This window comes from Cladophialophora psammophila (genome assembly GCF_000585535.1).
Source record: "Cladophialophora psammophila CBS 110553 chromosome Unknown aczJe-supercont1.9, whole genome shotgun sequence".
Taxonomy (NCBI): domain Eukaryota; kingdom Fungi; phylum Ascomycota; class Eurotiomycetes; order Chaetothyriales; family Herpotrichiellaceae; genus Cladophialophora; species Cladophialophora psammophila.
In genome coordinates this window covers 101,028-122,637 of record NW_006912930.1, presented here as the reverse complement: position 1 = coordinate 122,637, position 21,610 = coordinate 101,028, and the positions used below count along the sequence as shown (strand labels likewise).

At 52.5% G+C, this 21,610-nt stretch overlaps 9 protein-coding genes across 9 annotated transcripts; 3 read left to right on the top strand and 6 right to left on the bottom strand.

Moving 5' to 3' along the window:
• Positions 1-164: 164 nt before the first annotated feature.
• On the top strand, positions 165-2,304 carry A1O5_06253 (uncharacterized protein; the record flags this gene model as incomplete). Its single annotated transcript, XM_007746847.1, has 2 exons — positions 165-1,891; positions 1,947-2,304. The coding sequence occupies 2 exons, from the start codon at positions 165-167 to the stop codon at positions 2,302-2,304; spliced, it is 2,085 nt and encodes a 694-aa protein (XP_007745037.1).
• Positions 2,305-3,186: 882 nt separating this feature from the next.
• A1O5_06252 (uncharacterized protein) lies at positions 3,187-3,972 on the top strand (the record flags this gene model as incomplete). The annotated part of the gene is made up of 1 exon (XM_007746846.1): positions 3,187-3,972. The coding sequence occupies one exon, from the start codon at positions 3,187-3,189 to the stop codon at positions 3,970-3,972; it is 786 nt and encodes a 261-aa protein (XP_007745036.1).
• A 636-nt stretch (positions 3,973-4,608) lies between these two features.
• On the bottom strand, positions 4,609-7,083 carry A1O5_06251 (uncharacterized protein; the record flags this gene model as incomplete). Its single annotated transcript, XM_007746845.1, has 6 exons — positions 4,609-6,011; positions 6,061-6,121; positions 6,174-6,373; positions 6,437-6,535; positions 6,718-6,942; positions 6,993-7,083. 6 exons carry the CDS (start codon positions 7,081-7,083, stop codon positions 4,609-4,611), a joined length of 2,079 nt encoding a protein of 692 aa, XP_007745035.1.
• A 627-nt stretch (positions 7,084-7,710) lies between these two features.
• A1O5_06250 (serine/threonine protein kinase) lies at positions 7,711-9,558 on the bottom strand (the record flags this gene model as incomplete). The annotated part of the gene is made up of 1 exon (XM_007746844.1): positions 7,711-9,558. One exon carries the CDS (start codon positions 9,556-9,558, stop codon positions 7,711-7,713), a length of 1,848 nt encoding a protein of 615 aa, XP_007745034.1.
• Positions 9,559-9,971: 413 nt separating this feature from the next.
• Positions 9,972-13,543, top strand: A1O5_06249 (serine/threonine protein kinase; the record flags this gene model as incomplete). The annotated part of the gene is made up of 2 exons (XM_007746843.1): positions 9,972-11,222; positions 11,276-13,543. 2 exons carry the CDS (start codon positions 9,972-9,974, stop codon positions 13,541-13,543), a joined length of 3,519 nt encoding a protein of 1,172 aa, XP_007745033.1.
• Positions 13,544-14,008: 465 nt separating this feature from the next.
• Positions 14,009-14,803, bottom strand: A1O5_06248 (uncharacterized protein; the record flags this gene model as incomplete). Its single annotated transcript, XM_007746842.1, has 1 exon — positions 14,009-14,803. One exon carries the CDS (start codon positions 14,801-14,803, stop codon positions 14,009-14,011), a length of 795 nt encoding a protein of 264 aa, XP_007745032.1.
• A 190-nt stretch (positions 14,804-14,993) lies between these two features.
• A1O5_06247 (uncharacterized protein) lies at positions 14,994-15,557 on the bottom strand (the record flags this gene model as incomplete). The annotated part of the gene is made up of 1 exon (XM_007746841.1): positions 14,994-15,557. One exon carries the CDS (start codon positions 15,555-15,557, stop codon positions 14,994-14,996), a length of 564 nt encoding a protein of 187 aa, XP_007745031.1.
• A 562-nt stretch (positions 15,558-16,119) lies between these two features.
• On the bottom strand, positions 16,120-17,544 carry A1O5_06246 (uncharacterized protein; the record flags this gene model as incomplete). Its single annotated transcript, XM_007746840.1, has 3 exons — positions 16,120-16,466; positions 16,517-17,131; positions 17,373-17,544. 3 exons carry the CDS (start codon positions 17,542-17,544, stop codon positions 16,120-16,122), a joined length of 1,134 nt encoding a protein of 377 aa, XP_007745030.1.
• A 751-nt stretch (positions 17,545-18,295) lies between these two features.
• On the bottom strand, positions 18,296-20,796 carry A1O5_06245 (uncharacterized protein; the record flags this gene model as incomplete). The annotated part of the gene is made up of 3 exons (XM_007746839.1): positions 18,296-19,522; positions 19,573-20,616; positions 20,683-20,796. 3 exons carry the CDS (start codon positions 20,794-20,796, stop codon positions 18,296-18,298), a joined length of 2,385 nt encoding a protein of 794 aa, XP_007745029.1.
• Between the last annotated feature and the right edge of the window lie 814 nt (positions 20,797-21,610).

Genomic DNA, 21,610 nt, shown 5'->3' with positions numbered 1-21,610 from the left:
AGAGGCAACATCTCCTTCTCCGTCAGTGCATCAGTCATCTCACGCATTACTTGGTCCAAATTCAATCTTGGTCATTCGCCGGTCTCGCCCCTGCGAAAGGACACAGAGTCCTTTTCTGTGCCTACCCACTCACCACCCACTCACACTCTTTTTCTGCCGCATGGATGCCTGACTCCATTGCGGAACCATATACAATTCCAATCTTTTACGCTCGCTCCCATCCCACCGAACATCCCATCCTCCCAGTCCACAGCGCCAGCCCAAGCATTACCCGGCGATCCAAAGACATTGAACTAGACCAATACCAGTCGGAGAAAAAACATTACGCCGGTGCGCCTCAAATCGGAAGCCGATCAACAGACGAAGAGCAGGACGAACAAGAGGACAAAGAGGAAGAGCAAGACGAAGATTCCGAAACTGAACCGTCGGAACAAGACCACCTTGTGGTTGCGGAAGGCTCTGATTCCCCTATGCAACGCAGAAAGTCCAAAAAAAACAAGGACAAGAGATCGCAATCTCGCCCAGATCTTCGGATCGAGATCGACCAGAACGGCCACGCGAATGGCCACGCAAACGGCGACATGAATTCCCATATTGAGATGAGACGCAAACACGTCTCGAGCGACGATCCTACGACGAACACCACCAGACTGATGAACAGAAATGATTTCTCCCTCGACTATGAGCCGCCTCCTCAGACACCGCAAACCCCTGGCATGGTTAACACCAGCTTCGTCGATCTCCCTCCGAAAGACAAGAAGAACTTTCTCCTCCTTTGTCTCCTGTATTTCCTCCAAGGCATCCCCATGGGTTTGGCCTCGGGCTCTGTCCCGTTTCTGTTAAAAAGTTACCTCTCATATGGTCAAATCGGCATCTTCTCTCTGGCCATATACCCTTATTCGTTAAAGCTGCTATGGAGTCCCATTGTGGACGCAGTGTGGAGCAGGAGGTTTGGACGGAGAAAGAGTTGGATCACTCCTATTCAGACCATCTCGGGACTGTCCATGATTTACCTGGGCGGTAGAATCGATGAGATGATGAAAGCTACAGGTGACAACGAAGGAGCCGGGGTTTGGGGCTTTACTGGCTGGTGGTTCCTTCTGGTCTTCATGTGCGCCACTCAGGACATTGCGGTTGACGGATGGGCCATTTCGCTCCTCTCGATCCAGAACATTTCGTATGCATCAACCGCACAGACAGTCGGCTTGACTGCCGGGTCTTTCCTGTCACACACAGTCTTCCTCGCGCTACAAGCTCCAGATTTTGCCAACAGGTGGTTTCGGGCCGTACCCAGGGAGTACGGGCTATTTACCCTCGGCGGCTACATGGCATTCTGGGGATGGGTTTACCTCATCGTAACAGTGGGCTTGGCCATTCTGAAACGGGAAGAGAAGAACAATGAGCGTGAAGGGATTATGGAAGTATACCGGACCATGTGGGCTGTGCTCAAACTCCCCAACGTCGTCACCATCATTATCGTCCATCTTGTCAGCAAACTCGGCTTCGTGACCAATGATGCGGTCACGAATCTCAAGCTCCTAGACAAGGGCTTCGGACAAGCAAATATGGCCCTCGTTGTACTCATTGATTTCCCGTTTGAATTGGGCTTGGGATACTACGCTGGGAAATGGTCTACAGAGTATACACCGCTGAAAGTATGGTGTTGGGCATACGCTGCACGCCTTCTGGCCGCCGTCTTTGGGCAGATTACGATCATGATGTATCCGACTGCGCCCGACGAGGCTGTTCCGGTGTGGTACATGCTGGTGGTGATTGCTGCACATGTTTCATCGACATTCATGAATACCGTCATGTTTGTTGCCTCGGCTGCGTTCCACGCTCGAATTGCTGATCCAACGATCGGCGGAACATACATGACATTGCTTGCTACGTAAGTCTAGTCTTAGGCTCTTCGTGAGAACATTTTTGCTGACACTTTTGCCCAGCGTCTCGAACCTAGGTGGCACGTTCCCGAAATTCTTCATCCTCAAGCTTGTCGACCTCTTTACGAAAGCGACTTGCATTCCACCGGCTGACCCGGAGGCCTTCCTCAAAACTCACCCTGAGGTGATCTCCAACAGTTTCAGCTGTGCTCTTGAAGCAGACAAGAACATCTGCTTGAAGGGAGGCGGGACCTGCCTCATGCAACGTGACGGCTATTATATCACAAATGTGATTTTTGTGATCATTGGAGCAGTCTTGTTTTGGACTTACGTGGAGAGGAAGGCCCTTGCTCTGCAAGCGTTGCCCCTACGCGCATGGAGGGTAGGGAATCATTCATACCGCCATGTGCCATCGGGTTGATTTTTATTATATTTACCTTCGTGATGTTGTTCATACAGAAATGATACCCATTAGAACAGAAAAGTTTCTGACAAATACATTGCTTGAAAAGAGGTAAAAACGGGAATACGAATGTCGTTGGAATTGATTAATAGTATGGATGACGCTTCCGTGTGGCTTCGTGCCCGTCCGCCCACTCGTTCAGGCCAGAGGCTGCGAGGCATAGCTACGAGGCAAGGCTACGAGGCAAGGCTACGAGGCAAGGCTACGAGGCAAGGCTACGAGGCGAAAGGCCAATAAGGCCACGCACGTGATATAAAAATGGCAATGACACATTCTTCCATACAATGAATTGTCCTTTTTTATTCATCCAAGTGCATTTGTAGAGGACAACCCCTTTTTCATTCCTTGCGTTGGGCGACCCTCGCGACTCAGTGGGGGCGGTGACTCACCACCTTATCTCGTCTCGTGCCGTCCATTCTCGAGAGGTCGCTTATATTACATTACGCTACGGTAGACTACGACTGACGACTGACGACTGACGAAGGACGAGGAACGAGAAAAGTGAATCAGAAGAGGACAAGGGGCGAGGATCCGCGTATCCTTAACAAGTTCGCGCATCGAGCCTGGCGAAGCCGAGTTGAGTCGTGACCCAAGGCCACAAGACACAGTGGGGAAACTCCTCCCGGAGGACGTACGCGAGCTATCGAAATTCGAAATTCGATCGAGGGAGCGGGAGCGGAAAGAAATCAACGCTCTAGTTTCTCCGGACCTGGTCTTTTCTATATTCGTGGTGCTGAAGACCGGCAAAGTACCGCTCACTCCCGCGCCTCTTGTAGAAGTCGGCAGACGGCAGAACGGTGAAGGGGGGGGGGATCAATTGTTCACGGCCGAAGCTCCACGATGGCCAATTCATCGGGGTCGACGCCCTCGCCCACCCACAGTCGGCACTCATTGCCCGAAAGCAGAGCGACGACGCCCGAAGGATCTCAGGGGGATATTGCATTCTTTGGCGCCGACCCGTTCCCGGTCCACGGGCACGGGGCGGCTCACGGCGCACAAAGGAACGACGAGCCTCAGGCGCAGCTTTCAGGAGACCTCCACGAAGAGATGCTGAGCGACGTCCCCTCGCTCCGCCGACAGCACATGACCGATGGATACCGCGAGGGTCTCTCGGTGGGCAAGGCACGAGTGATGCAGCGTGGGTTTGACGCGGGCTATCCCCTAGGCGTGGAACTTGGACTACGCGTGGGCAAAGTGCTGGGGGTGTTGGAAGGCGTCATCCATGGCTCCGAAGGCTGCAAGCCTCGTTCGACCGGAAAACCCCCAGAAGCAGGATCGAGTTCTTCTTCCACTGAAGCCCCCCTCAACGGGGTCAATGACCAAGAAAACGATGACGCAATGGCCGCCGCCGCTGCGGCGAAAAAGGCCGATGACATCGCCTTCATGACCCTCATGTACAGCCGCGCCCAAAAGGAACTCAGTGTCTCGGAACTCTTGAAGTCCGTGACCGACGAGACAATCGCCGCGATCCCAGAAGACGCCAGTGCTGGCGCCGTCGACGATGGCGGCGATCAACATGAGGCGGCGGGCCGCAGCAAGAAAGCCGAAGTAGATGCAGTGTTGCTGCCGGCGGAGATCGAGGCCGTGCTCGAAAAGTGGGAACGGATGGTGTTGGGCGCGTTTTGAAAAGGGACTATGAGGAGGAAGAGGACGAGGAGGAGGAACGAAACAAACAACCTACCTCGCATGAATGAATCTATCTGATACGAAGGCTTGCATGTATGCGTGCGTGCATGACTACCTACACGTCTGAAACTCCTTCACCCCATAAACCGAAACGAGATGCACGACTTCCGCTTCAAGTTTCAACATATCGTCACTCAATCCCAAATTGGGCTTTTTTGGTCCCCCACTAACGATCAGTGGTCAGCGCCTTCTCCATTCCTTCCTGGGCGAACGGACGGAGCCTCGCGAGGAGAGGGAAGAACACCAGGGGACCCAGGAGGGGGAGCGTGGAGGACACCGCATGAATGAAATGTTGAAGAGAAAAGCAAAAAGGAAAAAAAAAAGTTGTTGGTACAGGTCGACTTCCGCGTGACAAAAAGGGTCGCTTGGAAGGGAGACTGGCAGGGATAATGGTAACAGCAGTGGCAACGGCAACGGGGCAAGGAATGTATATCTTCCGTCCATCTTCGATATCCTCGTTGGATGCATGCTCGATATTCGTACAATAGCTCCATCCCCGCCGAAACATTGCCAATCTTGTCCCATCGTCTGAAGGATGACAAAGCCAACCTCGGTCTCTAATCTTCTGTCTCGCGGCTATTCCATCCTCGCATACCTCTCCCTGGCCCTCTGTCGAGCCTCTTCCAAAAACCCACTATAGTCACCTTTGGTGTTTCGCTCCGCTTCAACAATCGCATCGCCGAGTTTCCCGCCCTGCGCACCCAGGCCAACTCCAGCAACGTAGACATCCTGGCTTATTGGTGCGGTCATCCCCTCCCCAGAAGCACCAAGTCCTTGTCCCGCAGTATAGCCCATTTTGCTGAGCAATGAAGCGCCCTTGGACTGGACGGTAGGTTGCGGGCCCTCATCGTCCGAGGATGCGCGTGACGACCTCGGTGCCTGTCCAACCTGTTCGCCCTTCTTATTGACTACACCGTAGATCTTGCGTCTCTCCTTTGCTCGATCGCGATATTCCTGAACAGGTTTTGCCGCGGCCATCACAAACTGACGTTGGATCCCGTGCTTCGCCAATTTCGCTTGTGCCTTTTTGACTTTCAGTTCGTCCTGTAGATTCGAGCGGTGCAAGTCACTCAGACGCTCGTGCTTATTGACTTCTGCTGCGTTGTTGAATTGGCGCATGCAGAGATAACAGCAATGCCGATTCGGATCAGCGTAGGATTGCGAGGGCGGTGCATCTGCACTCTCATTCCCATCAGTTGATCTCGAGTCTTCCCTATCGTGGGATTTCTTTTTAATGCCATGCAGCTCCGCATGGCGATTACTCCAGAATTGGAGGTGCGGTGGCACCGTCTTTTTGACTCCAGTTGCATCGACGTCTGATAGAGCCTTTCGCTTCTTGGCCTTCTCTGCGTCTTTGGTCGGTTTAGTGCCTACATCTGTGCGCGTGGTCGAGGCATTCTTCGTATCCTGTCGGGCCGTGGTTGGCATCGAGACAGCCAATTCTTTCACATAAGCCCCTTCATCCCAATACGCCAGCTTCATGGCTGGGTTGCCTACGGGGCTGAAACAGAAGCGCTCAATGTCTGGGGTCGGGTTCAATACGGGAACGAAAACGCCGGCATGTATATAGCTGACCAGGACCTGCTTCGAGGCGATGGTAAACCGCTCAAAAGAATTGTACCGAATCAGCGCGGCTTGTGCATCCTCAATCGAAGCATACTCTGCAAAACCATACCGCCAACTCTCGTTGGTTCTTCGATCCCGTACAAGCAGAACTCGTCGCAGTGTACCTTCTTTGGCACCAAGATTCGCATCACCGGTAGTGGATGCGACTTTGGCGCCCTTTTTCGCAGGTGTTTCATCTCGTTGAGCCGTTGACGGGTTTGGCTTGTTAAGTTTCCCTACTCCCTTTACCAGCAATTCCTCAGACATGGAAGGTTCCAGGCCTCGTAACAGAAGGAATTGAGAGGGGTGGTTGTCTGGAGAAGCATCGTTGTCTCCCACGTTGGGCGGTTTGGTGGCAGCGTAGGTCGGGTGCTCTATGTACCATGAGTGTCGAGTTGAAGCTATCGGGGTCATCAAACGTACCTGGTTTCTCAGCCTGACATCTAAAGCAGCGATCTCGGGTCGCGAAATTGTTAATGAGACACTTTTCATTCGTCAGCTTGGTAACTCCAGGTGATAAACCTTCCATGACATACAGAATCGCAAATCCAGTCCGGGTCATCGCTCCTGCGTGGGTCTTTCCGCTCTCGACTGAAGGTGATCCGAACTTTGGAAGCATCTCCGTTGGACTTGTTGCCGTCACCGTACAGGTAGATGATAGGGTAATTGCGATCCATGAAATCTTCCGCCTCTTGCAATTTGCCGAAACGGAGAAAACCAAATCTCCTAGATTGCCCTGCCAGAAGACATGAGAAAAGATGTCGCCTAAACTTCCATAGATTTTCCCTTCAAAGCTTACTGGTTTGCTTGTCGCGAATGACCCGAACATCTTCAACACCTTCGGCATGGTAGTATTGTTTGAGTTCCGAGGAGATCTGTTTCGAAAAGCCGAGAAAACCTTAGCCATATGTCCCGCAGGAAACAGAGCAAGTCACCACGGTATAACCCCAAATGATTGCATGTGGTCATGAAAATTCGGGCGGGAGTATTCGAACATCGTTCTCAACGAGATGAGGAGCCAATCCATCCATCATGATCTCCCTGCTCGGAGCGCCTCGACTTGGCGATCTCTCCTCTGACGGTGTGCGGTGTCTGCTTCGACTTCGACTGCGATGGTCTCGTGAAGCGGAGCGAGGGTCGTCTCGATCATAGTATGACGATCCGCCTCGGCGAGAGGACGGTGAGCTGCGATCATCATCATAATAATGGTTGCGTCTCTCATAGCTGCGGTCACGTCTTCGATCTGGACTCCGGGCGCGGCCACGAAAATTGAATTCTCCTTGGGACGGTCCCGTTGGTAGTCGGCTTATGTCTTTGAGCGGTTGCGTGTCAGTATAATTGCCTGAATTTCTCACCCCATTTTGAACTATGGTTTACCGTGTGGAGGACTTCGTCTGTGAGGGGAGCTGTGTCGGCGTTCTCGAGATCGTGACCTAGATCGGTCATCGTAGAAGTCGTCTTGTTGAGAAGGATGAAATGATCGATATGGCTGCTGAGGGCCAGTGTACCCACCACGAGGACGATAAGATGACATGATGCGCCTCACTGTACGCGCAGTTCATTGTCAAGAAAGTGAGGTCGAGGTGTGTCGAGGGTCGTTGGCGGTCGCAGTCTACTCGGTGCTCCGTATTGCCACCAGAACTCGGCAAAGTTTCCCCAAAAAACACTTGAAGGGCAAGGCTGGGCAAGGCTACAACTCCCCAAAACTCCCCTGAACTTCGTGCATATGATGTTTGATTCGAGGCTACCTCCCTAGCGAGCTAGGTACCCGAATTTCTCGAGAACTAATGACTTAATTGCCATATACGGTTTGATCCTAGAGGGTAAGCGAAGGCCGCTTTAACCTGAGCTTTAACTGAGCCATTAGCTGAACATCACAGAGCGCTCTCTGAGCACTCCCTCACCACTCTCTAACCACGCCCTAACCACGCCCTAACCACGCCCTAACCACGCCCTCAGCAAACACACGGAAGGCCAAATCTGGGCCCTTAGAGACCGGCTACACCCTGTGTTATTATGTGAGTCGTAGAGCTCTTCCCAACAGGAGCCCGTACGCACCAAGGAAACCATGAATCACACCTCGCACTTCTCCAGCGGCCTCCAAACACTCTGAAAGAATGTTTCTTGAAACTCACGGTCGCTTTTGATCTTTCGGACCAGGTCAAATTCGGCACCTAGACATGTTAGAACTACCTGCCTGAACTTGTCGCCAGCGCGGAAGGCGAGGTCGACTGGATGGTTGTCTTTGGGAGCAGTATCAAGCAAGTCCTTTCGCATGTCCTTAATATCTTGGGCCTTACACTCTCTGAGCAATGCTTCATCCAGCTCACGAAGTTCTTGCTTGGTCAATTCTTTCTCGGCCTTCTCTCGAGCTTGCAGTGCCTTTGCCCGCGCACTTCGCAAGAACGTTTCCTTCAAGGGTCTCCATTTTGCGATTTCAAACAGGACCAACCCGAGACTATACACGTCATAAGATTTGTGGAAGCCGGCGTAATCCTCTTCCAGGCAGTCTGGGTGGCGGTAGATGTCGCTATTTGGGTCTCGGTCCAGTCTCTGGGATGGCTCTCCGGTGGCGTCTTCACGAGAGTAAGAGAATCCGACGATGTATGGATCGTCCAGTGTTCTTGGTGCCTCGGAGGACTTTGGGAAGAAGAGGATGTTGTGACTAGAGAACGACTTGTGCATCCAATTTGACAAGTGCAGATAGAAGAGGGCATGGACTAGCTGGCGAGAAAGTCGAATGCGATCTGTCAGGGATGGTTTAAAGCTCGAAGACAGGAGCTCGTGCAGAGATCTGGGCGCGGTCGGTTGTTCGCCGCCAACTGGCCACTCGTATATAAACATGTATCTCTCACTACGCGGCTCGTCGATGATGCCCACACAGTCCAATGTCCGGAATGCGGGATGCTTCGGAGCATTCAGCAGCATCGCCAGGTTGACAATGCTATCCTGGATCCTGCGTCTCGACTCCTCAGAGTCCGACCAGTCGTACCGCTTCCACTCGACGTAGTGAGTCCTCCCATCATACAGGACGCTTCCGTGGAGGCCACTTGGCCCCATATGCTTCATGTCTTCCATACGACTGCTGAACAGCGGTAAGAGGGATGCATGCCTTGACTGAGAGGCTTCGTCCATCAGAGTTTGTAACTCGTTGACGTGGGCATTGTCTGCAGAAGCAGGCATGGGGATCAGTCCAATGGCTCTCAAAAGCGCTATGGTCCTTTCCGGTATGTTTCCAACGTCGCTCAAATTGTATGCTTCAATCAAAGTCTGAAGGCTGCTCAGCTGCGAAGCCAGCTGGACCATGTCCGCTTGTTGCATGCGCAGTTGCTGCAAGATGTCGTCTTGCACGTGGGCGTCGAGGAGGTCAAATAGGCTCTGTATGAGCTGTCTAATATCGTGCAAAAGCTCCTTGAACTTAGTCTTGTCGATCGCCGCGAACCAGAATCGTTTGAATGGCACATCCTTCTGGATTTTCTTCGCTGTTTCTAGTAATCTCGCTCTCTCTTTAGCAAGTGTATCGCTTTCGAGGAACGACAGATCCTCTCCGGAGAGGCTGTCGTAATGCGGCGCGGGATTCGACGGTGGATCGCCGACACGGATATTCAAGCTATACCTTTTGCTCAACTTGTCCGTAGATGTGAGAAGCTCCCGCAGAGATGACAGAACTTGGTTGATGACCGCTTCATTTAAACGCCGATCTAGCTTGTCTTCGGTAAGACCAGATCGCTTTGACCACAGCAAGAGCCGTTGTTCCTCGAGCAGGATAGCACAGCGATAGTGCGCCGTCTGTTTGCCAACTTGGAAGGCCGTCGAGAAGAGCTGGAATCCCTCAATACAACCAGCGAGGCACTGAAAACCGAACCCAACAATTCCAGCAACAGCAGCAGGCGCTGCAAGAGCTTCCCCGACTACTGACATCTCTCTTCACAATCAGAGCAGCTCGCGCTAGGAAAGCAAGATCTCGATTCAATGCCCTCCGCAGCGAGTTCTGAAAATCGAAAGCAGGTGTTGGGAAGAAATTCGATCCTCCGAGTTCTGAGTCGGCAGGCATATCAGCTGAGACCTGCATATACGAATATCGATCGTAGCCTGGAACTTGGTTGCGTAATCCAAGGTCTCGACCAATAATTCAAGACAAATGGCCTGGTGCTTCACAAGCCTCGAGAATACAGCCTGACCGCCGCTACAAGTCACCCCATGCGACTTCACTAAATAGCAATACCCCAACCATGTGCATTGACCACTGTTACCACGCTCACCATAATATTTCCCGCTAACTAGGGCCCTCGAACCTAATTGGGGCTGCAGAAAGCCGATGCCCTTGTTGAGCGATGGAGGAATCCTCGAGGAGGCCGAGCACTCTGCGCGTCTCAACTCAAGAGAAGTCCAATAATAGGCAGGATGCAGGCATTACTATCCGCTCACGACTGGGGACCACAACATTTGCAAGTATCTCCATAACCGCAGATCAGCTGTTTGCCCTCTATATAGCACTTGCTGGAGATGTTCATTTGAGCACCGTGGATCGCGATGAGTTCGTGTTTGAGCAACTCGTCAATAAGGATGTTGGCATCGTTGATGCGGCTACAAGATTCATAGGGCAGGGCCATTCGTTCAGTGTCAGAGCTTTGACCTTACCAAGTCCAGATCGCAACTTCGTCTTGAAGAGCGTCCGGCCCGTCGAGGACTTCAGCAATCGGGAAGAGCAGACACGGCTGGGAGACGTGATCTTGGAGCTCCGTGCATTAAGCCATCGGCCGTTGCGTGATCATGTAAACATCGTCAAGCTGTTTGGGCTGGGCTGGGAGACAGACTCGTCGGACACACTGCAGAAGTGGCCGGTTCTAATCCAAGAATGTGGACACGGGACGCTGGACGATCTTCTCAGCCGGGACCTCGATATGCCTTACCAGCACCGCCTAGAATTATCGCGTGGAATATCTGACGGATTGCACGCGATACACAGATGTGGAATCGTCCATGGCGATCTCAAGCCAGGCAATGTGTTGATCTTCCCTTCCTCGCAGCAAAGCGGATCTCAATGCGGGTGGCTGGCTAAACTCGCAGACTTTGGCGGCTCCGTGCTTGATGTAGCAGAAGGATCCATGGGAAGACTACCCATGCGAACACCACCGTGGCAAGCTCCAGAATGGGCAGACTACTTGACGCGGGAAGGTCTGCTTTGCACCGACGTCTATTCTCTCGGCCTGACAATCTGGAGCATCATGGCAAAGGGAGCTCATCCAATACTAAACATGTCAGATACAACAGCAAATGCGTCCAAGGGCGTTGACCATGAAGGGACTGGAGATGGGAGAATACCTGCACACCAAGATCATGTTCTGCAAGCATTTGTCGAATTCGGAAGAACAATGTTCGCTACAGATGTCGACCAACAGCAGGTTGAAGGGCTGCTGGCTGTCGCACTGCGACTCGATCCATCAAAACGAAACTTGAGTATGGTGTGCCAGATCCTGCGGCAATTAGCACAAGACAACCATAATACTGCCATCAGTCAACCATCAGAGACAGGTTTACGATATTCCCCAGTCACTCGACTTTCTCATGTGGAAAACCTTCTGGTATGTTGCCCCGCCCGCAGAATTGTGAAGAGGATGACTGAACCGTTGAGAAGATGTTACCAGATATGTTGGACACTCTCAGTCCGTGTGTCCAAGAGTATATGCGGGCGCGGCTAAATGGAGTCTTCAGGGCGTCAACAGCAACCATCAAGTCCGCGGCGGCATTCACACTTGCCATAGATGCCCTACGCCACAGCCACAACCCAGATTCAGAAAAGCAGTGCATGATCTGGCTTATCCGTTCGGCTGAAAATGGCAACCAAACAGCTCAAAGTCTGGTGTACAGGTTTGCGAAAGCTCTCGATTATTCTCTCCCGGCAGAAACATCGGCAAGCCTTGAAGGTTGGTTGATTGATGCTGCGCAGAGGAACTATCCGGCAGCTCAACAGGACTTGCCTGCGGTCGCCTCTGTGGAGAACCGTCACCTGGTCTGGGAAAGGATCCGCTCACGATATGCTGGAATGGGCTGGAATCGATTCGCAGATCTGTTCTCAACTCAGAGAATTACCTTGATCGAGTGGGATACTCAGCTCAAGGACAAGCTTGTGCTGGCTATGGCAAATCCAGGTTTTGACGCATCGAGTCTAAATGTCAATGACAAAGGTGACACCATGTTGCACTTTGCAGCTTCAGCAGGGTTCGAAGAGGTGGTGAGGCTGTGGGGTGGTTCAATGCCATGGACCGTCAATGCAACTGGCGCTGACTCTGAAACACCATTGCTGATCGCCTGTCGCTCTGGGCACGGAAACATTGTCAGACTTCTGCTCAGCATGGGGGCCGATCCCACGATTCGAAGTAATAACGGCGACACACCATTGCATTGGCTGGTTGCCTTCCAAGGCGACGAAGCGCACGGCATTGCCCTAGCGCTCGTGACTGCCGGTGCAGATGTCGATGCAGCGGCCAAGGCAGTCCGTTTTGAATTCGCGCCGCTTTGTAATTACGAAGCAGGTACTCCTTTGCATCGCGCAGTCGGCAAAGGCAACTTGGATGCAGTTCGAACACTAGTCGCATGCGGTGCATCAGTGACTGGTGCAGGCGGACGAGTGGACGGGACATCTCCCACATCGCTGGCGGCTACACTCCATTACGCTGGTATTCTTGACACTCTTCTCGGTTCACTTGGGGATCCGCTTGCCGCAACACATCCTCATGCTGGACTCTCGCTGCTAGCTGTTGCGATTCGCGGTGAGATCATCTATGGCGAGAGATTCTCCAAGATCGCGAGACATGGCCATTCTTGGTGGGAAGAAGCTTGCGCAACTTTCAACGTCATTCGTCGATGGGGAGGCGAGGAGCATATGCGTGGATTCCCTCAGGGAATGAAATGCGCTGGGACCACCCCCCTTCTGTTGGCGTGTGCGTTCAATTTTCCGGAAACGGTGCGCTATCTTCTTGAAAGCGGCTGCCAGGGTGACATCAACATCAGATCGTCGTACTGGCTAGATGGTGGTCATTACACGCCGCTCGTCAAATCGATCTTTCAAGGCTCAAAAGGCGTGTTCAAGTTGTTACTCGAGCATGGCGCGGACGCGACCGAGATCCATGTGGATGAGAACTGGCACGATCTACCGCCGCTATATCTATGTGCTGCAGCAGGGCACAGTGATGCATATTTTGCGGAAGCTCTTCTTGCCCGTGGTGCTCTGATCAACGGATTCGAGGACAATAGCAGACAGTTTGAGACACCTTTCGCATGTGCGCTTCGCGGCCGGTGTTTTACTCTTGCAAAATGGCTCCTAGAACATGGCGCCAATCCGCACACCAAATACAAGAAGGGGTTGATGGTGGAAATGAAGTACGCTAGCAGCGTCCTGGTCTTTCTAATCAAGGAGCGGACTAGGTCGTCGTGGGTGTGTATCGACTGGCTCCTGCGAGAGGTACCAGACGTCGGGTTTATGGTCTCGTCCCAGCACAACTATTCCGTGCTCCATGCTCTGGCGCTCAGCCAGGAGTGGGTGAGGAAAGACAAGAGCAATCCGGCTGTCGCGCTGGTCATCGAGAAAGTATTCAACCACTTCACGCCTGGTCTTCAGCAGGTGAATCAGCAGGATAACCATGGTCGCACTGCAATCTGGCTCGCGGTGCAAATGGGCAACCTTTACCTTATTGAACGGCTCTTGAAGGCGGGCGCGGATCCTCAAATCGTTGATGAGGATGGAGCTAATGCTATCGATGTCAACGCCTTTTTGCTGAAGTCAATTGAGGACAATCCGAACGGTGTTATCGACGATACTGATCCTAGGCCGGCAGCGAGACAGATTGAGCAGCGGTTGGAATTGAGACGGGCAGTGGGCGAGTTCTTTGAGCCATACGACTGATAGGTGATTGGCGCCCGACAGCGAGTTCGAAGGCGACCTCAGCGATTTCGTAATAGAGGCTATCGCCACCAAAACTAGGCGACGTCAGGTGTCGAGCAACATGCTCTAAGGTAGTCGGCGAGGCTGGCGGCAACGAGGTCAGACATCTGGAAAATTGAACTATGTACAGGAGTTGTATGAAGTGGCTAATAGCGGAAACAAACACAGCCAAATTCGGCCAAGCAAGCTGTGGAAATTATTATTACCGTCCGGAGTCCTCCCGGACCTAATGGAAAAATTAAAGGGCAAGGCTACAACTATGTGCAAAAGTTGTTTGTTCAGGACAACATCGATATCTACGAAGTACATGACAATCTGACAGCCTGGGTCTCCCCATGGCCGATATCTCCCCTTATCATTGTGAACGTCATACATAGCTCGATGCATTCAGGTTATGCGGGATAGAATCTCAAGTACCGACATACCTCAAGCATTCGTCTCGCTTGCAATCCTCCTCCCTAGAAATCTCATCAGTCTCTTTCCTCCCCGCTCTTCGGCTGTTGTTCTGAAACCGCATCTCTCACTTTTCGCCTCCGTTTCTGGCTGACTCTCCTGGAGTTTAAGTCTGTCTACTTCTTCAACTGTTGGCCCAAACTCTGTGACTGAGGCTGGTGCTGTTTGAGGCGCACGAGCTTTCCTAAGCATCCCGCCACTGTTGAAGGGACTCAACGGTCGTCGTTTTCTGTCGACATCCAAATTTGCCCCATTGATATTGACCGTGAGCTTCTTTCTCAGGCGTTGACGAGGTGATCTCGTCGACGGAGTCGGCGATGGTGGAATTTCAGCGTTTTTCTTTGTTTGTCCGCCATCCGTGATCTTCTCGCGCCGGCCAGGTGATCTCTGCGACTTTGGAGATCGCGGAACTTTCGACGACAAGTCCTCGATACTATCTTTAGTCCTCACACTTAGCGAGTCGTCGGATTCGCTGAGGGGAATATTGGCGGAGCTTTCAGACGATATGACCGTTTTCAAGGTCTGTTTCCCTGCTATTGAAGTGGTATTTTCAACCTTGAGAGGCGATCTAATTGGCGAAGATTGACGCGGAGAGCTCGCAAGCGGTGAAGCTTGATCGGCACGCTCCTGTGCGGCGTTGTGGACAGACTCCTGGAGCAATTGGATATTGCCTGAACTCTGCGATATGATTGAGGATCTGGTGCTGCATAAAGAGGGGCAATCCTGCAAACGAGCAATGCCCTTCTCCTGAAGGTATTCTGAGGTCATAGTCAGCATCACTAATGGAGCAGAAAAATGCTGTACTAACCATAAGGGCGGCAATGAAATTGGAAGGCTGCGTAAGGCATGTCAACAGGGTCGAGAAGTTGGTACTTGTATCGTCGAGGACGAATGCAGGGCTCAAGGAAGCCACTGTTTGTCAACCTGCGGGCTGTAAGACATCAGAAAATAAATAAAGTCAACGGAGGTGTACTCGCCGCAACCCATCAGCGTTAGCACTGGCAGCGTCGGCCTGCCCCAGCCCTGGTTCAAGGTCTCGAACCCGCTTCTTATGTTCGATCCTGTGCACATTGATCTGGATCAAATCCTCGTCTTGCCCACCTCTTTCGCGGTCATCCAGCCCATCTCCGAATCTCAGTGCCTGTCTTTTGACTACAGCGTCACCCGTGTCTGGATCTACGCCTTCGCTGACCAAGTTGTACATCATTTTGCCATGGAAGCCATGCTTAAATGTGCAGTCCCATGATGTGATAGCCCTGCCATTTATGAAGAGTTTGAAGAACCAGGCGGCTTCGAGAGGATGGGGACCGTCAATGGTGTACTCGAACCAAATCTGGCTGCCCGGATAGGTCGGAACAAAGCAGGCTGCTGTCGGATAGGGGGAGGACGACGGGTGCTCGTGCTGGTTGCTGGCTTGGAAAGGATCCTTTAGTCGAGGGGGTTTGCAGTACTGGAACTCTGGCAGCTTGCAGATGTCGAACTGTGATATGATGCATATTTCAATGCCCCGAAACTTGACCATACTGGATGGATTCTTGACTGAGTGGAGGGTGAAAGAGAAGAGTGTGCGCTTAGATTACTGCTGTGGGCATATCTCAAGAGGCTGTTAGGGAGGTCACAGCTTCAACAAGTCTCTGATGAAGGCCACTTGACAGGAAGGAGTGAGTCGGGTGTGGCAGAAATAGTCCTGGAGTCGTGGCTATGGCCGTGGACACATATATAGTAGGTACCTACTAGGTAGGTAGGTTCGTACCTTTTCCCTCATGTCTCTCCTCCACCAGCTCCAATGGCCCTTAATGGACCTTAATGGACCTTAATAGACCTTAATGTCGGTAGAATTCTCGATTTCTCAGGTCTGTATCATGATGTCTGACAACTTCATCACGAGCAGCTCCCGTCGTCTCATGATGATCTCAAAGCCAAATTCAGAAGCTGTCTCCGCTGCCGACTTGGAGACGTCGTTGTCGAAGTCTAGGCAGCCTCTCTCTTTCACCCGTAGTCAGCTGGGGCCATGCATTCTGCCCTTTTCCCAGCCCCTGCAACAGCACGACACTCGTTGCTCACCCGTCTGTGTCTGCTGATCGCTACCATCCAAGCTTCACCTCTTCATCTTGTTCCATCACCTCAAACTCAGCTTCCTCGTACTCTGGATTCACATACAACATGTCGAACCAGTCTAACATGTGCCTCCAGCACCTCATCATCGTATTCTCCTGATACAGGTGCTCTCCACTCGCGTAGCAATTGCATCCCACCTCCTCACGACCAGCGATCGGCGTCTCAATGGGTGACGGTGAGACGAAGTAAGCTCGACATCGTTTGCTTATAAAGGTGACAAAGTCGCTGGGAGCGCCGTTGGCGATGACGTCTGCTATCCTGTGTTGAGGTGTAACCAGAGAAATGCCGTTGATGCGACTAGACCATGAGTCCCCTGTAAGCAACTGTCAGTATGTCCTAGATGTCAGACAATACCGCACCTACAATGCTCAGCAAGGTATTCCAGCGCTGCTGATCCAGTGTATTCCAACCCAATAACATCCACTTTTGCTTCCTTTACGACCAAGCTTGGAATCACCTGTTCAAACACGTAAGACACGTGCTCCACGTAGTCCCGGTTGCCAGGAATTCTATTCTTAACAGCGTCCACTCGTGGAGCGTCGTGCACAGCGCTCGGCCTCGGCAAACAGGTCCATTCGTGCGCCGACACTGCCCGTCCGCCACCGCGATACCAGAGCAACTGACATGGATTGGCGACGATCAGTCCTGACGTAGACGGAGACGTGGCGATGGGAGGTGCAGGTGCAGTGGTTGAGGTTGAGGTTGACGCAGTCTCAGGTACCGGAACGAACAAGAGAGCGTTTGCAAACTCGACCAGTGAACCACGATTGATCCCGGCCTCGCCGATCATACGCCAGCTCAAAATCCCCGGTTCTATGTTCCTCTCGCCAAAAAAGACGGTCACTCGGGCTTTTGTAGCGATGTCCTTGGACACGAGGATAGGGACGTGGTTCTCTGCTTCGCTTGCGCCGAGTGGCAGTCGAACGGTTTTGCAGCCGAGATTAGAGAGCCTGTCTTTGATGATTTGATGAATCGCAGCTAGAACGAGCGATGAGAGGCGGAATGTTAGATCTCATGCCGGCTGCCTCCCACGGATCTGGGCGATTGTGACAGACTGGAGAGAGGCACGGACTCACTATTATTGGCCCCTATCAATCCCCTGAAGTTAGATTCAGATTCAACAATATTCTCAGGATCTGCTCTCAGGGTGGTTGCTTGCCAAATGGTTGACACAACTCTTCCTTCTCTAGATCCCGAGCAAGCAGATTTAGCCACTCACATTTATGAACCTCATTCCACCGGTCATTCCTGTTGATCTTGTACTGATACTTGCGGTCCGGACTCCGAATCGAGCGGACTACATCTTCACCATTAATGAAGAAGCCTAACTTGGCGAGGTCCGGCTCGAAGACGGGGTCGGCGGGGAGAGTATGGGGGAGGCGGCGAAACATTGTGGCCGATCGCCTCTCCTACTTTTTTGTTGGCAATGCAGACAGCGAGAACAATGCTGCTACAAGGGAAATAGCAATCCCGGACAGGAAACGACTCAATGTGTGATGGAAGTTGTGCGTAGTGCGGATGAGAAAAAAGGCGAGGCTGAGGTTGGGTGGAAGGTTTGTCTAAACGAGGCGCTGAAGTGAAGGTCCGCCTCCGACACTGCAGAAAAACTCTGTCACTGTCTGAACGATTAAAGAGCGTGGGAAGGATAATGAATAGATTAACCTCCAGAATCCCACAAGCCTGCAAAGAGTTAAATATGAGTGTTACGAATGTTTGAGGTTGAGAAGAGACGAAGGCAGATGCGAGAGAGCTCAGGTCAAGTAGTGATGTTGTTTGATGTTACAGAACTATTCCGATTCGGACCATTCCTGGCAATCAATTTCGCCAATCCTTGAATGGCACGAACAATGACCATCGTGACACGCAGTATTGATCCCAAACTCCCCATGGGTGCATTCTGTTTCCAAATGGAAACCAAGCAACGCATTTCCCACCCCTTATGTTCACAATGCCACCAGATCCACCGCCCATAATATCCGATTTTCAACATCAACATCTCCCGTGATAGCATAGCACATGATCCTAGTTGTTCTTATTCGTACAATGTTCAATAGCCCTCTGCTCTAGGTGATGACGCCTCTGCTCGAGTAGACCAACCGAGATCAAACCTCATCGAGTCTTGACTTTGCGACGGGATTAAGCTCATGATCCAGCTCTCGCAACACCAAGGCTACCGCTTCTCTGCGAATGGAAGCTTCCACCGGCAATGGGTGCAAATCCTTTGGCCAAATCAAAGCCGTCATCACCCTCATCGTCGTTAACATCATGATTCGAAGCCACACTGGCGTTGTTCGAGGAATGGTGTGTATTGAATCGGCTGGCGCCCATCTGACCATTGACCGCACTCGCCGTATTCGCGCTGCCTTGAAAACTGCGTGCGAACTTTCCATTCTCATCAGCTGCCACACCTTTCAACCTAAGTGCATTTGCAGGGCTGTCTTCTCTTTTCATAGCCGAGCTTGAGCTGTTCGGAGCTTGACTACTTCTGGCAGGTTTGCTCGGACTCCCCATACTCGCATCAATAGGGGGTGGACTTGAACTCATCACATTCCTGTCAATTCCATTCGCTCGAGGATCCTCATCCTTGACCGGTGACATGTCAGGCAGCGGCTGGCCCGGGGTTGCACCCATGATACCCTTCCAGAAGAGCCCTTGAGGGCCTGCAGGCGACGACTCTGGCATAAACTTGCTAGGAGCGACCAAAGTACTCGGAGGCGCTAATCGGGGGTTTTGTCGCAGTGGCGCAGGTGTAATTATGCTATGCTGTGACGGGTGGAACGGGGTATCCAGATACGAAGACGACAGCGTGGGATTTGTCGGTGAATGATGAGGAGGCGGAGCAGAAGATGGAAGCGTGTACATCGGGACACTATTCCCGAGATGCGGTGTCGGTGCGCCATTACCACGTCGCAAAGGGGAATCTTCGAGGTCCATATCCGGAAGAGTGCCTTGCGTGTCCGTTCTTCGCCTTTGAGGCGTGATAGCCTCCGCAGGTTGCGAGACAGGCGGTGCCAGGCCGGGGCTCGGCGGATACTGCTGTTGCCTGGGGTTAAAAGGAGGGAATGGGAAATTCAACCTAGCGGAAGCAGGAGGCCCTGCCCGATCGGACATATCTCGTGCAGAGAACTGGCCAACCATACTAGTGTCATAACCCAGGTTCTGGCCATTAGGCCCTCTGAAGTTGGGATTAACTTCCTTACCAGAAGCAGGCGAAGACGGAGCTGAGCCTCCGCGACGGGCTTGTTTCTTCCAGTATTCCTGACGAAATTCTGGGGCGATTTGCCATTTCATCCCCTTTCCAGGCTCGTCAGTTCGCCGAGGAACTTTCTGAAATGCTTTGTTCAGCGACAGATTGTGTCGGATGGAATTCTGGTCCAGTCAGTACAGTACGCAAGTGATTGTGGAAGTGGAGTTCATACCTGCCAGCCACTGTTTGAATGGCGATAAAAGGCGTACTTGTCAGCAATGAATGAATAGATGTTACTCAGGGTCAACTTCTCTTCCTCGCTTGAGAAGATAGCCTGGGCAATCATTGTTGCGTAGCTGAAGGGTGGTTTAAGGTCCTTGGCACTGTCCCGACTGTAGTCGATCTCTTGGGTGCTTTCCATCATCATCCCCCGACCATACATGGGCGACATGGGCATTTTACTGTCGAAGACGCCCCGCTGGGATTTGCCGTCAGCCGTCTGCGCCGGCGGCGTAGCTTCACGTTTGAAGTCGGGAGGCGCCGGGGCCAGAGAAGGGAAATTCTGAGTCGGTCCGGATGGGACTTCGTATTTGGAAGGCTCAGGCTGGGGTTGAGCAGGACTGATTTCCTCGCCTGCAGCCAACGCTTTGGCGCGTTCGATAAAGTAATGGTCGATCTCGACCTTGTCGCCCGGGGTGACAAACATCATTTGCGTCCCGGCGATCTCCAAGATATCGCCTGACTTGATCTGCCTCCGCAGCCCTTTCTTGATCAGCACGTTATTGACCCGAACTCCATTTCGACCATTGACTCGGACGTGCCAACCACCTTCATCCACCGGGTAATCGGCGTCGTAGTAGATCGAGGCATGGTGCCGCGAAACAATCTTGCTTGGGCCCAGATCAATATGGACCGGGAGGACCTCCTTCAGATCAGCGATAGGGCTTGAAGCGCCATTCAGATTAGGCCGATCGTCTGGTGGTCTCCCAAAATTGACCGATTGCTCGCGCACGAAGTAGGTCCAGTCTCGACCGGCGATTTTCGCATACGCCGACACCTTCTGCGGACTGTTACTCTGGACTTTATCGTTGGAGTACTCGGTTCTGGCGACAATGGGGTCTTTGGAGACTTGGAGATAGGAAACAACCGAGTCGATGAGATCGCTTTGGGAGACTTCTTCCGTGTCGTCGCTTGAGTCCACGGCTGGTGTGGGTTCAGGTTCAGCGTCGGGAGTGACGGACTTCTTCCTGGCGGGCGCAGTACGAGCGCTGTTGACCTGTTTTTGGGGAGCATGTCAGCTTGTGCGTCGCGGTTTGAATGGAAGGATTCGGGAAGAAGGGACAACCTTGCGCTTCTTTGCCGACGGACGTGACGGGGAAGAGTCTGGAAGGTCTAGCTCTGAAGACTCTAGAAGATCGGCGGGTTTGCGGCGTGCTTTCCTCTTGGACGGGGGCATGTTGTGTGAGTGTGCCGGACAGGGCGCTGACTGTTTGAGAAGGATGGAGAGGAGCGGTTGCGAGGAGTCGTAAGGCTTGTGAGAGCAGGTGCGCTAGGTGGGCTTTGCGACGTCAATCAATGTTTTGGTTCTGAGGCAGGGATTTCCGCGGTAGCGACTCGGACGAATGTGAGGCATGGAATGGAATCCCAGCCTGACAGGGCGGCGATAGATTAGCGGGTGGTATGGACAGATGGATGGCAGAGGCGAGAGGCCGTGGTGTGGGTGAGGAGGACAGTTGCGAGTAAGTGGCTTGATACGAGGTAGAGGACAAGCGCAGTTTGGTAGTTGTAGTTTTGTTAGTGTTTTCGAGAAGGCGCAGTTTTGGCAGGGCGAAAAGAGGGATGAGAAAATGGCTGGCGAGCGGCTGTGAGGCAAAAGGGCAAAAGAGCGCACGGTGGGCAGAGCGTGACAGACCAGGCCCAGTGAATCGCGTAATTTGTCCCGTATCAAAACGCGTTTGACTCGGGCGTGGGGTTCTTAGGGTTAACCTCTGTCACTTTAGCAGTGCCTCCCTCGCTGCCTAGGTCAGGATCGATCGCTGAACCCCTCTGCTTAACTAGAGAGGCCCCTTTAACTGAGAAGATGCACAGAGCACGACGAGATACCCAGTGCCGAGTACCCAGTACCACATCACCCATCGGCACCTAGCACCCAGTTACGGCAGCCAAGAATCGCACATGGCTCCCACGCTTCGGTGCCTTTAGTCATCGCTGGTTCCGGATGGGTAAACAATCAAATGCAGGGTTTGTGAGCCAACGGGCCCCTCGTACCA